The sequence below is a fragment of the Oryctolagus cuniculus genome, chromosome 5 (assembly GCF_051225735.1).
Source record: "Oryctolagus cuniculus isolate XC-2025 breed Fujian yellow rabbit chromosome 5, ASM5122573v1, whole genome shotgun sequence".
NCBI classification, from domain to species: Eukaryota; Metazoa; Chordata; class Mammalia; order Lagomorpha; family Leporidae; genus Oryctolagus; species Oryctolagus cuniculus.
The window spans coordinates 127,171,148-127,184,333 of record NC_142871.1 but is presented as its reverse complement, the minus strand read 5'-3'; the positions used below and the strand labels follow the sequence as shown (position 1 = coordinate 127,184,333).

Sequence of the window (13,186 nt, the reverse complement as noted above, 5' to 3'; positions counted from 1 at the left end):
TGTCTATAACTCTGCCTCTCAAAAAAAAAAAAAAGAGCGAGAGAGAAGAGGGAAGACTTCCATGCGCTGGTTCACTCCCCAAATGGCCCAGAGCTGTGCCGATCTGAAGCCAGGAGCCAGGAGCTTCTTCCAGGTCTCCCACGAGGGTGAAAGGACCCAAGCACTTGGGCCATCTTCTACTGCTTTCCCAGGCCACAGCAGAGAGCTGGATCGGAAATGGAGCATCCAGGACTCAAACCGGTGCCCATATGGGATGCTGGCACCACAGCCGGCGGCTTTACCCACTTTGCCATAGCACGGGCCCCTACAATATACTTTTAAAACAAAAAGTATACCATCAGAATTTCATTTTTAAATTTTTGCTATTATCTTATGAAAATAAAATTCTGCAGTATTAAAAACAAGAAGAGGTTCAACATTTGGCCTACTGCTTAAGACACCGCTTAGAAGGCCCATATCTCATATCAGAGTGCCTGGGTTCAAGTCCTACCTCCGCTCCCGATTCCAGCTTCCTGAGAGACAGCAGATGATGGCTCCAGTGATTAAGTCCCTGCCACCCATGTGAGAAAACTGAATTGAATCCCTGGCTCTTGTCTATGATCTGGTCCAACCCTGACTGCTAAAGGCATTTGAGGAGTGGAGCATTTGAAGTGAGCTGTCTTTCTGACTCTAAAAAAATGTTTTTAATCAGTCATAGGGGATTAGAATATCGTTTTATACAAAGTAAGGCTTTACGTAGAAGGCCTGGGAGGGGCCCGGCGCTGTGGCATAGTAGGCTAAGCCTCTGCCTGTGGTGCCAGCATCCCATCTGGGTGCCCGTTCATGTCCTGGCTGCTCCACTTCTGATCCAGCTCCCTGCTAATGCCTGAGAAAGCAGAAGATGGCCCAAGTCCTTGGGCCCCTGCACCCCTATGGGAGACCTGGAAGAAGCTCCTGGCTCCTGGCTTCGGATTGGCCCAGCTCCAGCCTTTGCAGCCATTTGAGGAGTGAACCAGCAGATGGAAAAACCTTTTTCTCTGTCTGTAACTCTACCTTTCAAAATAAATAAATAAAATCTTAAAAAATAAAAAAGAAGACCAGGGGAATGTTTTAAAAGTTTCAAACATCATATGGAAAGTTGAAAGAGTTGTACAATAGACTTTTCCCTGAAGGGAGACGAGAACTTCCACTTTGCTTATGGCCTTGTCTAAAAACTGTCACAAAAGGCTTCCATAGCTGTGGCAGCTCATGGCAAGAGCCTCAGGTGACCACTGAGGTCATAAATAAGAGTGTTAGGGGCCAGTGTCATGGCTCACTTGGCTAATCCTCCGCCTGCAGTGCCGGCATCCCATGTGGACACCGGGTTCTAGTCCCGGTTGCTCCTCTTCCAGTCCAGCTCTTTGCTGTGGCCTGGGAAGGCAGTGGAGGATGGCCCAAGTGCTTGGGCACCTGCACCCACATGGGAGACCAGGAGGTGGCACCTGGCTCCTGGCTTCAGATCAGCATAGCTCCGGCTGTAGCGGCCATTTAGGGGGTGAACCAATGGAGGGAAGACCTTTCTCTCTGTCTCTCTGTCTCACTGTCTAACTCTGTCAAGTAAATAAAAATAAAATAAATAAATAAGAGTGTTAATTACTAAATTAACAACAGAAGTCACTGTGCATTTACTCCCCATGTAGGACCTCTGTCCTTACTGAGTTGTACTATGAGAATTAACTGCAAAACTTGTTTTCAAACAGTACTTTTTACATTATGTGTGTGTATGTGTGCAAACTGTTGAAATCTTTACTTAGTATAGTTAGTCTTCTGTATATAAAGTTAATTAAAACATGAACTTGAAGAATGGGATGCGAGAGGGAGTAGGAGGTAGGACAGGAGTGGGGGAGAGAGGATGGGTATGGGGGAAAAACCACTATATTCCTGAAGTTGTACCTATGAAAAGTATATTCATTAAATAAAAGCTTTAAAAAAAAGTTGTATAATAAATATGCACATACCTGCTATCTAAGATTTAATAGTATTTTGCAGTCTTCACACACTCTTGAACCGTTTGTTATAGACATCCTTTAAGAGGTGAAGTACTGTTAATTTTCAGAATAAGCAGTTGGGCTAATGGTTACCTGAAATGGTGGCAACTTTGGATCTTTTTGTTGTTGTTTAGGGTTTAATTTTTTTTTAATTGTTCAGTGTTTTGTAGTCAGCTATCATTATTATTTCTTTTGATGCTCAGATTATGCCAGTTTTGATCAGTGGAGTCCATTCATTTGGCTTCTGAACTGAAGTCTTTTCTCCCAGCCTCGTTAGTATTGAATGCCTCCTTGCATTCTGGCACTACAGGTGCCCAGCTTCATCCCTGCATCAAAACTGCAAGCAGCCATTTGCTGAGGTGTTTTTAGATGAATTGATGTGTTGTAATAGGAGTTTGTGGATTCCTGGATTGACATGGATTATTTCTCTAACCGTTCAGTGCCATTGCTTCTATGTAATGATGACTGAGGGAATAGTAGATTGTAGAATGGGGAGGAAGTAGTCCCATTGCTGCTAGATTTCTGGTTTCCCTTTCTGCCCTCATCCTATGTAAGTGGGAGTCAGATGGAAAACTGCCTTCCCCCGCTGAAGACTCTTCCTCTGGTTCCCATCATCCCCTACTCATTTGTCCACCAGGGTTCTCCCTGGGGATGTGTCTTTTGTGCCTTCTTTCTCACATTTGCACTTAAGGATAATCACACAAAAAATTTCCCAATTGCATTCACTCATCGCTGTCAGGTTCTCATTTTCTCAGTCATTTTCTCTGTGTATTACTTACTTCTCTTTCAATATTTTATGATTAAGACACACTATGTATATTTTTCCAAAGAAACTTCTCTCTTATCAAGAGTCACATCCCCGACATGTAGCTTAGAACTTTAGATTTGGAAAAATATTGATGATCACATAATTCAGTCTCTTGCCCTGCTTTACAAAGAGGAACATTTTGTAAGAATGGCAGCACTTTAATCAAGAACATTAAAATTGGATGTTTCTGACTGTAAGCTGAATTGGTTCATATTGAATTATATGTAATTTTGAGAACATGGAGTTGACTTTTTATATTTTTTCTTCAAATAAAGACACAATAAATTCTTGGGAAAATTTATTTCAAATCTAGTTTTTGTTAAAAAGCTCAAAACAAATAGATCTATTTAATTCATATGTGCACCCCCATAATCCTAATTCCTTTACTTACTTAGCTAGATGGGTTTTTTTGGGTTTGGGGGTTGTTTTTTGTTTGTTTTTTAACTGAAACCATGTTTGTGAAGAGACCAGACTTTTAAATTTTAAAGCTATCTTTATTTAATTTTTCTAGAGGCTATGTTAAAATAATCATTTGGTATAAGAAGTCGATTTTGAATACTTAAAGAATTCTAGTTGTTAGCGACTTCTTTGTAAAATATAAATATGTCACATTCTGTAGAAGCATTAAAGATCTCTAGCAAGTAGAGCTATAATAAAATGTTGGGCTACAGATGTTCTCAGCAACTGCATTTACCTTCTTGTGCAGAGGAGCAAGCACTATGAAGTGTTAGCTGTTGTTGTACCTTTTATTTTTCTGACTTAGAACCTGGTGAAGCACCAAACAACTCTCCTAGCATCTTGGCCATGCTGGAAACACTGCAAAATGCACCCTACCTAGAAGTCCATAAAGACATGATTAGGTGGATATTAAAGGTAAAATGCTCTGCATCACTCTGCTTTTTGTGAAAAACATTAGGCATTTGTTATTTGTACTTTGTGATAATGTTTCACTTTTCACCATAGACTTTTAATGCTATTAAGAAGATCAGGGAGAGTTCTTCTACCAGTCCTGTGGCCGAGACAGAGGGAACCATAATGGAAGAGGTATGAGAAATAAAGTGTGATACTGGGAAACTGTAGAAAGTTTGCTGTGAGGGGCCAGCACTGTGGCTCACTAGGTTAATCCTCCACCTGCGGCACGGGCTTCCCCTATGGGCCCCGGTTCTAGTCCCAGTTGCTCCTCCTCCAGTCCAGCTCTTTGCTGTGGCCCGGGAAGGCAGTGGAGGATGGCCCAAGTGCTTGGGCCCCTGCACCCACGTGGGAGAGACCAAGAGGAGGCTCCTGGCTCCTGGCTTCAGATTAGCATAGCTCCGGCCGGTGCAGCCGTTTGGGGCGTGAACCAACAGAAGGAAAACCTTTCTCTCTGTCTCTCCCTCTCTCTCTCACCGTCTGTAACTCTACCTCTCAAATAAATAAATAAAATCTTAAAAAAAAAAAAAGTTTAATGTGCTACTATTTATCCTTATTTGTTGTAATAACTTATTTGTTCTGCTTTTTTTTAAACAGGTTAGATTAATTGTTTGAGATTGTAGAATAATTTTTAATTAATATTTATAATAAAGATATTTCTGCTTTAGATAAAAATGTCCACAGCATTGAGAAGTTCTGATTTAATGAAGTATAATTTCAGAGTTCAAGAGACAAAGACAAAGCAGAAAGGAAGAGAAAAGCTGAGATTGCTAGACTGCGTCGAGAGAAGATCATGGCCCAGATGTCTGAGATGCAGCGGCATTTCATTGACGAGAACAAAGAGCTCTTTCAGCAGACGCTAGAACTGGATGCCTCTTCCTCTGCTGTTCTTGATAATAGGTAAAAAAAAAAAAAAGATATTAACGTCTTAATCAGTAATTCTCAACTGTAGATACACCCCCTGGTAAATATACTTTTGCTCCTAAAGTAATTTAATAGAACTGGCAGGTATATTTTGTGGCCTCTGGCCAGAAGAATTAACCTTTTAAAAATCAGAATCATGTATTAACTATGGACACAACAGACTCTATTTTTTGGTTATATAGAAACTTCTTAGGCTAATTAATTTCATAACCTTTTTTGCAGCCCTGTGGTTTCAGATAAGACACTTATAGCATTGGGGCCTGCAAAAACGCAGATCTCTGAACAAAGACAGTTTGTTACCTGTATATTGTGTCAAGAGGAGCAAGAAGTTAAAGTGGAAGACAGTGCAATGGTCTTGGCAGCATTTGTTCAAAGATCAACTGTATTGTCAAAAAACAGAAATAAATTCATTCAGGATCCAGGTAAGTTATGGCTAAATCTTCATCCTCCCTGTTAATAATGACTGTTGGTTAGTGTAGTTGGAATCAGAGATTTTGTTAGTCTAATAATGCCTCCATAGGCATGGTGGCATCTTTGGCGAGTAATGTAGGCGGGAATTCCCCATCTGACTCCAGAAGGTTAAATAGCATGTCTGACACAGCCTGAAAAGGAGCAGGGATCCAGTGAAAAGCTCTGGTAACCAGCAGTCTTTTCCATCCTTCAGCATACTTGTAAAGTCCTGACAATTGGTTGGCACACTAAAACAGCAGTAATATTTTGTCTCATAGATAGAGCGAGAGTGGAATGTCCTGAGAACAGTGATTTGAGTTCCCTATGTGAGAAGCAGTGTCATAGAATTTCTAAGATTATATTAATTTATGTAGAGAATTGAAAAAATTTCTCAAACAAGTCAGATGTTGTTTGTCTCCAGTTTTCATCTCCTTTGAGTATACAAACTAGCACCAGATGAAAGACTGAGTCACTTTCTTTTCCCTCTCTGGACTGTATGGGCTTAGGTACTCTGTGGTCACTCTGGCTCTGGTGCAGTGAGGTGGTTGTTCTCTGCCCGAATGTCTTTACGCTGACCCTTCTAGGAGATAATCATAAATGACTAAACATCTGTTTTGTTATTATCACAGGTCATCATGACCCAGCAAGACTATCCCTTTTACCTTGGTCTCAGGGCATCAGGGCATAATGGAGGGAATTGGACTGTCCCAATGCCCTGAAAGTGTGAAACTTTTAAAAAATTGGATATAGCTAAAAACCAAGTTGCAGTGTCAGTTTACAATTCAGAGATGTTTAGTTACTGTTCTTTTTTATTTTATTTTATTTTTTAAAGATTTACTTATTTATTTGAAAAACAGAGTTACATAGGGGCAGAGGCAGAGAGAGAGAGAGGTCTTCTATCCTCTGGTTCACTCCCCAAATGGCCACAACGGCCAGATCTAGACCAATCTGAAGCCAGGAGCCAGAAGCTTCTTCCATGTCTCCCACGTGGGTACAAGGGCCATCTTCTACTGCTTTCCCAGGCCATAGCAGAGAGCTGGATCAGAAGTGGAGCAGGGGCCAGCACTGTGGCGCAGCGGGTTAAAGCCCTGGCCTGAAGCACCGGCATCTCATATGGGCTCCGGTTCTAGTCCTGGCTGCTCCTCTTCCAATCCAGCTCTCTGCTGTGGCCTGGGATAGCAGTAGAAGATGGCCCAAGTCCTTGGGCCCCTGCACCCACATGGGTGACCCGGAAGAAGTTCATGGATCCTGGCTTCAGATTGGCACAGCTCCAGCCATGTGGCTATCTGGGGAGTGAACCAGCAGATGGAAGACCTCTCTCTCTGTCTCTACCTCTCTCTGTAACTCTGTCTTTCAAATAAATAAAATAAAATAAAAAAGTGGAGCAGCTAGGACTCAACCTGGTGCCCTTATGGGATGCCAGTGCTGCAGGCAGTGGCTTTACCCACTATGCTACAGCACCGACCCTTGTTACTACGTTCAGGATGATAAAAATCTCAGTTTGAGTTTACAAGTCCTTGTCAAGAATCTCACAATAAGTTACACACTTATTATAGGAAAATTAAATGCTTGTTTGTTTTATCTTGTATTGTTTTTTGTTTGCTTTACAATGCAGAAAAATATGATCCATTATTCATGCACCCCGACCTGTCTTGTGGAACGCACACTGGCAGCTGTGGGCACGTTATGCATGCCCATTGTTGGCAAAGGTAATTTATATTCTTAATATTAGTCAAGAGAAGCTTACCTGAACTCAAAATTGAATTTTTAAATAAAGGAAATACCTAGGAAATAATAATAATAATAAAGGAAACTCTAGAAAAAGGGTAAAAGACCTAGAGAAACTGTTCCATATCGTTGCCTAATAAGTAACAACTAAAATTGATTTGCTTTGTCATAGATGTAAAAGAGTAGCTTAGAAATTAGTATGTCAAGGCCGGCGCCGCGGCTCAGTAGGCTAATCCTCCGCCTGCAGCGCCGGCACACTGGGTTCTAGTCCCGGTGGGGGTGCCAGATTCTGTCCCGGTTGCCCCTCTTCCAGGCCAGCTCTCTGCTATGGCCCGGGAGTGCAGTGGAGGATGGCCCAAGTGCTTGGGCCCTGCACCCACATGGGAGACCAGGAGGAAGCACCTGGCTCTTGCCTTTGGATCAGCACGGTGCGCTGGCCGCAGCGCGCCTGCCGCAGCGGCCATTGGAGGGTGAACCAACGGCAAAGGAAGACCTTTCTCTCTGTCTCTCTCTCTCTCACTGTCCACTCTGCCTGTCAAAAAAAAAAAAAAAATTAGTATGTCAAATGTGTTTTTAGTGTAGCTTTGTATCACAGTCTCCCCTTTATTCCTCCAAAAGAAAGAAGTGGATCTGTATTTATGAGCAAACTGAGTCAAAAAGGGGATTTTTTTTCAATGGGATAGACCCTGGAAGAATAATGCTGTCTTCCTTCAGGTCCACGGTCAACAGCTCTTGATTCTGAAGCTTACTTCCCGTTACTTCCCAAGATTGTAATGGCTCACATCTGATGCTCAGATGTGGTAATCCTGAACTTGTTCTACATCAGTGCCATCATTGTAGCACTGTTCTCACTGACTTACCTGAACTGCCCCTGACAAGTAGCCAACACCCTGTGGAAGTGGCCAGACGGCAGTGGCACCAGGAAATCCCATTGCTTCTCTGTGAATGCTTAATTGCAAGGCAGTTTCTTTTTTCCTGCTTTACAACTCTTAATCCATTTTTATGATTAATATGACTCAAAAATCAATAGTGCCAGTGCCCAAATAATTCTGCTCATTTTAATATTTTCATATCTGAAGTATTTGTGAAAACAAATTATTCAAAACATTGAAGCTTGTGACTCTTGTTGATATAAATTGCCGTCTGTTTTGATACCTCATGTTCTCTAATTGTAAAGGTATTTTGATTCCGTTCAAGCTAAAGAACAGCGAAGGCAACAGAGGTTACGCTTACATACGAGCTATGATGTAGAAAATGGAGAATTCCTTTGCCCCCTTTGTGAATGCTTGAGTAACACCGTTATTCCTCTGCTGCTTCCTCCAAGGAATATTTTCAACAGGTAAGTTATAGCCCATATTGCCTCGTAATGAAGCAGTAATTTGCTATGAAGATAACGAAATAATAAGTTGAGGTAATTGCATAGTGTTTCCCAGATACTTTTCAAACTTTTTACTTAGTCATTTCTTCTGGCAGACCTATAGTAATGTGATTTCGGTTTTCAGATAGGAACAGGCCAATACCATACTCAGGAAGTTGGAATATTCCTGTGTATTCATGAAAACTCTCTTTACTTCTAGGGAGCCTGTTTTAAGTATGGCCCTCATTATCTCTAAGGGATACCCACTAAGCAGAAAAGGGCAGTGCCGCCTGACCTTGCTGACCAGTCTAACAACTGAATTCAATGTTTGGCAATTTTTGGGTCAGTAGTAGCTTTAGGAAGAAGACTAAAACATGAAAATCTGTTGGTGTATTTAAAATGGAAAATTCCTGTAGTTTCACCATTTTTAAGATACTTTTAGTTAATAAGAATATTGAATATATTCATTCCAAATATAAATTATATACTATCTACCATTCAAATCTGAATGTTATTTCTCAGTTTGGAATTATGATATCCTTCTTACAAGCACAAATACTAATTTAAGAATATAAATCATCTATTTCGGTACTGTTACTTTTATTCAATTCAAAGTAACATCAGGGGCAGCCATTGTGCAACTGGGTAAATCAGTGCTTGGGATACCACATCCTGTATCTGAGTTCCTGGGGTCAAGTCCTGCTTCCACTTCCTCTCCGGCCTCCTATATATTTGCCTGGGAGGCAGAAGATGATCACCCAAGTACTTGGGTTTCTGCCGCCCACAAAGGAGACTCAGACAGACTCTGGACTCCTGGCTTCTGCCTGGCCCAGTCCCAGCTGTTGCAGGCATTTGGAGAATGAACCAGGGGATGAAAGATCTCTGTCCCCATGTCTGTCACTCTTTCAAATACATAAAACTTAAAAGTAAATTTCTCTCTTCAGTTTGGAGGGTCAAGCTTTGGTGTTTTAGTCTGTTCTACCGCAAAATGTTCTTTAAATAGTAGATTTGAATGTAAGTTTATGCTTTTTCATTGTGAAAGAACAGCTTGGTGCTTACCTGCACTTGAGCTGGTAAAGAAATTAGTCATTGTTGGTTGAGGGTTTCACCTGTCACTTTTGTGGTTCAGATTTTGTTTTTCTCCCTTGAGAGTCGGCCATGGCACGGTCATAATGGAATACTGTCATAAAAAGACAGGCTTTGGAGTCTGACTGAACTGAATTTGAATGACAGCTCTATCCCTTATCATGGCCTTAGTTGAGTTACAAAGCTTCAAACTTCAGTTTCCTCATCTGTAAGTGGGGACAGTAAAATAACCTGCTTAATAGGAGTATTTTGAGGATTAAATCTAGTACTGTAAGAGGTGCACAGCAACATGCTTTACTGCATGCTTCTCATATCATCAGCACTTAATATGTATTAGTAGCACCGGTAGTTGTGGTATTTAAGAAAGTCTATTAAATTCCAGTTCTGAAAAACTGAGTGAAATTTTTAACAATGTCATTAGCATCACTTAACAAATAATATATTTTTATTTCCATTGGCCTATATCTATTCTGGTTTCTTTTCTAAATTTTCCCCTGGCTGTTTTTCTCCTCAATATTGGAATTATATCTAAATCATATCTGTGTGCCTGTGATCATTTAAGAAATTTTTTATATCTTAAACTAAGCAACAACAGTGAAGTGCTAAATGTTCTGTCATCTTTTCTAGGTTAAATTTTTCAGACCAACCAAATCTGTCCCAATGGATCAGAACAGTATCTCAGCAAATAAAAGCATTACAAGCTCTTAGGAAAGCAGGAAGTGCTTCTGGTAAGTTCTGTTTTCATGTTTCCTTGCAGTCTGAGATCCTTAGAAATGTGTTTCCAGAAAATACTGTTTAAAAAGTATCTAAAAGTGAGGGATTAGCATTGTGGTACAGCATTTTAAGCCACTGCTTGGGATGCCAGCATCCTAAATCAGAGTGCCAGTTTGAGTGCTGGCTACTCTACTTCTAGTCCAGCTGCCTGCTAATGTGCCTAGGAAGGCAGAGGAAGATGGCCCAAATGCTTGAGCCTCTGTCACCCGTGGGGAAGACCCAGTTGGAGTTCTGGGCTCCTTGCTTTGACCTGGCCCAGCCTAGCTATTGCTGTCACCATGTTGCTTGTTTAACTCCCTTCCAGCAGTTGGAAGATGGATCTCTCTCTCTGTCACTTTGTCACTCTGCCTTTCCAATAGATAAAATCTTTTTCTTTTGAAATATTTAAAATTGAAACCTCCCGTTGAATGGTTTGACTCATTCCAGTTCTCTTTATAAGCTAAATTTTGCTTTGTTACATTATTCTTCATTCCTTGAAAACTTATAAGCTCATGTGAAGTTTATAGTAAGTACTCCTCACTTAGTCCCTCATTTTATTGAAAACCTTCTGGGGGTGTGGAAGATGTAGCTGAGTGCTGAAGAGCTGGCTCTGGTTCTGCCATGTGACTTGCTCGACTGTGAGCCGAATCAGAGGCTTCTTGCACCCCATACTGCCCGCAGGGAACTGAAGAAAATGCCTTGGTCAACCACGACAGTGGTTCATGCTTTTTTTTTTTTCTTTTTTAAGATTTATTTATTTTATTTGAAAGTCACAATTACACAGAGAGAAAAGGAGAGGCAGAGAGAGAGAGAGAGAGAGAGAGAGAGAGAGAGGTCTTCCATCCACTGGTTTACTCCCGAGTTGGCCGCAACGGCCAGAGCTGCACCGATCTGAAGCCAGGAGCCAGGAGCTTCCTTTGGGTCTCCCACATGGGTGCAAGGGCCCAAGGACTTGGGCTATCTTCTACTGTTTTCCCAGGCCACGGCAGAGCTGGATCGGAAGTGGAGCATCTGGGTCTCAAACTGGCACCCATATGGGATGCAGGCACTGTGGCGTAGTGGGCAAAGCTGCTGCCTGCAGTGCCTGTAGTCCATGCTTTACATGGATGCTATGCAGGTTTCTGTTTGTGGAAATTTTTTATTTTCATCCTTTTTTTTTATATCTATTTCTATGACCTATATGGCAGAAATTTATAGAGACATTGTGATTTGTTGAATAATGGTTAAAAAAATGCCTATTTCTGTAGATACCGCCTCTTCAAAGAATGTAGAAAAGGTGAATGAATTACAGCTACCTGAAGGGTTCAGGCCTGATTTTCAACCTAAGTGAGTATATTCTTTTATTCCTTTTAAATTTGGCCTATTTTAAATGAAAATTTAGTATCAACAGTTAGTAAGAAAGTGATTTGGTAAGCTAGGGAGCAAAATTGTTATAAGAACTAATCTTAAATTCTGAAGTTTAAGCATTACATGATGATATTTGTTGAAATATGTGTGTATGTATTTTTTTAAGTCGAAAAACCATGTTGCCTGTTTAACTGTTAACTACCCTCTCCTAGTCTACATTGCTGATCCCCTACTGTGTCTCTTTATCTGGCTGTCCTTAGTAATTCATCAGGACATGGAAATCCAAAACACTCAGCTTCCCTACCAAGTCTTGTGCTTCCTTCTGACTTCCGTAGTTCTATTTATGGCCCCACCAGCCTCTTGGTAACCCAGGATCAAAACCGAAGTATTGGGGTGGGCGTTTGGCATAGTGGTTAAGTCATTGCTTAATACATTTACATCGTATATCAAGGTGCCTGGAGTCAATGTCCAGCTCTGGCTGCTGACTCCAGCTTCCTGCTACTGCAGATCCTGGGAGGCTGCAGTGATGGCTCAAGTAATTGGGTGCCTGTGGTGCCTGCCACCCTCATAGGAAACCTGGATTGAGTTTCTGATTCTGAGCTTTTGCCTGGACCTAACCCCAGCAGTTGCAGACATCCTGTGGAGTAAATCAGCAGATGGAGGAGGGATTCTGTCTCTCTTTCTCTCATAAATAAGTAAATAATTCTTTTAAGATTTTATTTATTTATTTTTGAAGATTTATTTATTTGAAAGGCAAAGTTACAGAGAGGCAGAGGCAGGGGCAGAATCAGAGAGAGAGGTCTTCCATCTGCTGATTCACTCCCCAAATGGCCGCAATGGCTGGAGCTGAGCCAGTCTGAAGCCAGGAACCAGGAGCTTCATCTGGGTCTCCCATGCAGGTGCAGAGGTCCAAGCCCTTGGGCCATCTTTCGCTGCTTTCCCAGGCCATTAGCAGGAAGCTGGATATGAAGAGGAGCAGCTGGGACTTGAACCAGCACCCGTATGGAATGCCAGTGCTGCAGGCGGAGGCCTTAACCTTCTCTGCCACAGTGCCAGCCCCAATGAATAATTTTTTTAGAGTATTTTAAACCCTATTTTACCTCACAGTCAACAGGCTGCAAGGTATAGCATAGATTCTGGAGCCACACTGCTGTCCATTAGCTGTTTGACTTCGAACAAACTACTTGACCTCCCTGTACCTCAGTTCCCGCATCTGTGAAGTGAGGGCACTTCTTAGGTGTTTGTAAACCATTTTCTCTGTAACTATAAGTTACTTCGTCATTTTTAGTTAAATCACTTCTTAGTTTTTACATTATAACCATGTTTCCTCTGCTAAATGTGTGTTATAATTATTTTTTCCTTTGTCTACAATTTTCATCTTGCATGTGGTTAATACTTACCCTGTCATTCTCTTGTACTTGCTTTGTTTTGTTTTGTTTTTCCTAAATGGTTCGGTAGATCTGTCAGATTTCTAACAACTCTTTCCAAATGCTCAAACCTCTCAGGTGGTCTTCTCTCCTCAAATCCCTTCCTGCCCTCACCCCATCTTGTATCTTCCTGTACCAACCAGGACAGGTACAACTATCACCCTGAGACTTCCTTTGACCGGTGTCGTGTGGTTGTGTATCTTCTTTCTTAATTTGCCCCTCTTTTGCAGAGGTACACACTTCTGCAGCTTCCTAAGGAAGGATGTGTAGGTGTTAAATTTTCTTTTCTGAAAATCTGTTTATTGAACCCATATGCATGATTAATAGTTTGAGTGTAGAATCCTAGGTTGGAAATAATGTTTAATCTAGGGCTGGCGCCATGGCTCACATG

The 13,186-nt window shown here is 41.5% G+C and overlaps 1 protein-coding gene across 8 annotated transcripts in view; it reads left to right on the top strand.

The window, feature by feature from the left end:
* The window catches only part of UBR2 (ubiquitin protein ligase E3 component n-recognin 2), a 119,317-nt gene that overhangs the window by 82,108 nt on the left and 24,023 nt on the right, over window positions 1-13,186 (top strand). For 6 of the 8 annotated variants that reach the window (XR_011388680.2, XM_070074089.2, XM_070074090.2 and 3 more), the window contains exons 27-34: window positions 3,578-3,687; window positions 3,778-3,858; window positions 4,445-4,623; window positions 4,870-5,069; window positions 6,713-6,806; window positions 8,003-8,164; window positions 9,896-9,996; window positions 11,269-11,347. Coding sequence is in view for 5 of the 8 variants with exons in the window: in XM_070074089.2 (XP_069930190.1) it covers window positions 3,578-3,687; window positions 3,778-3,858; window positions 4,445-4,623; window positions 4,870-5,069; window positions 6,713-6,806; window positions 8,003-8,164; window positions 9,896-9,996; window positions 11,269-11,347 (1,006 nt within the window). In the remaining 3 variants the exon portion in view is untranslated. The remainder of the gene's footprint in view (window positions 1-3,577; window positions 3,688-3,777; window positions 3,859-4,444; window positions 4,624-4,869; window positions 5,070-6,712; window positions 6,807-8,002; window positions 8,165-9,895; window positions 9,997-11,268; window positions 11,348-13,186) is intronic. The other 2 variants (XR_016234606.1, XR_016234607.1) reach the window with 1 other exon arrangement.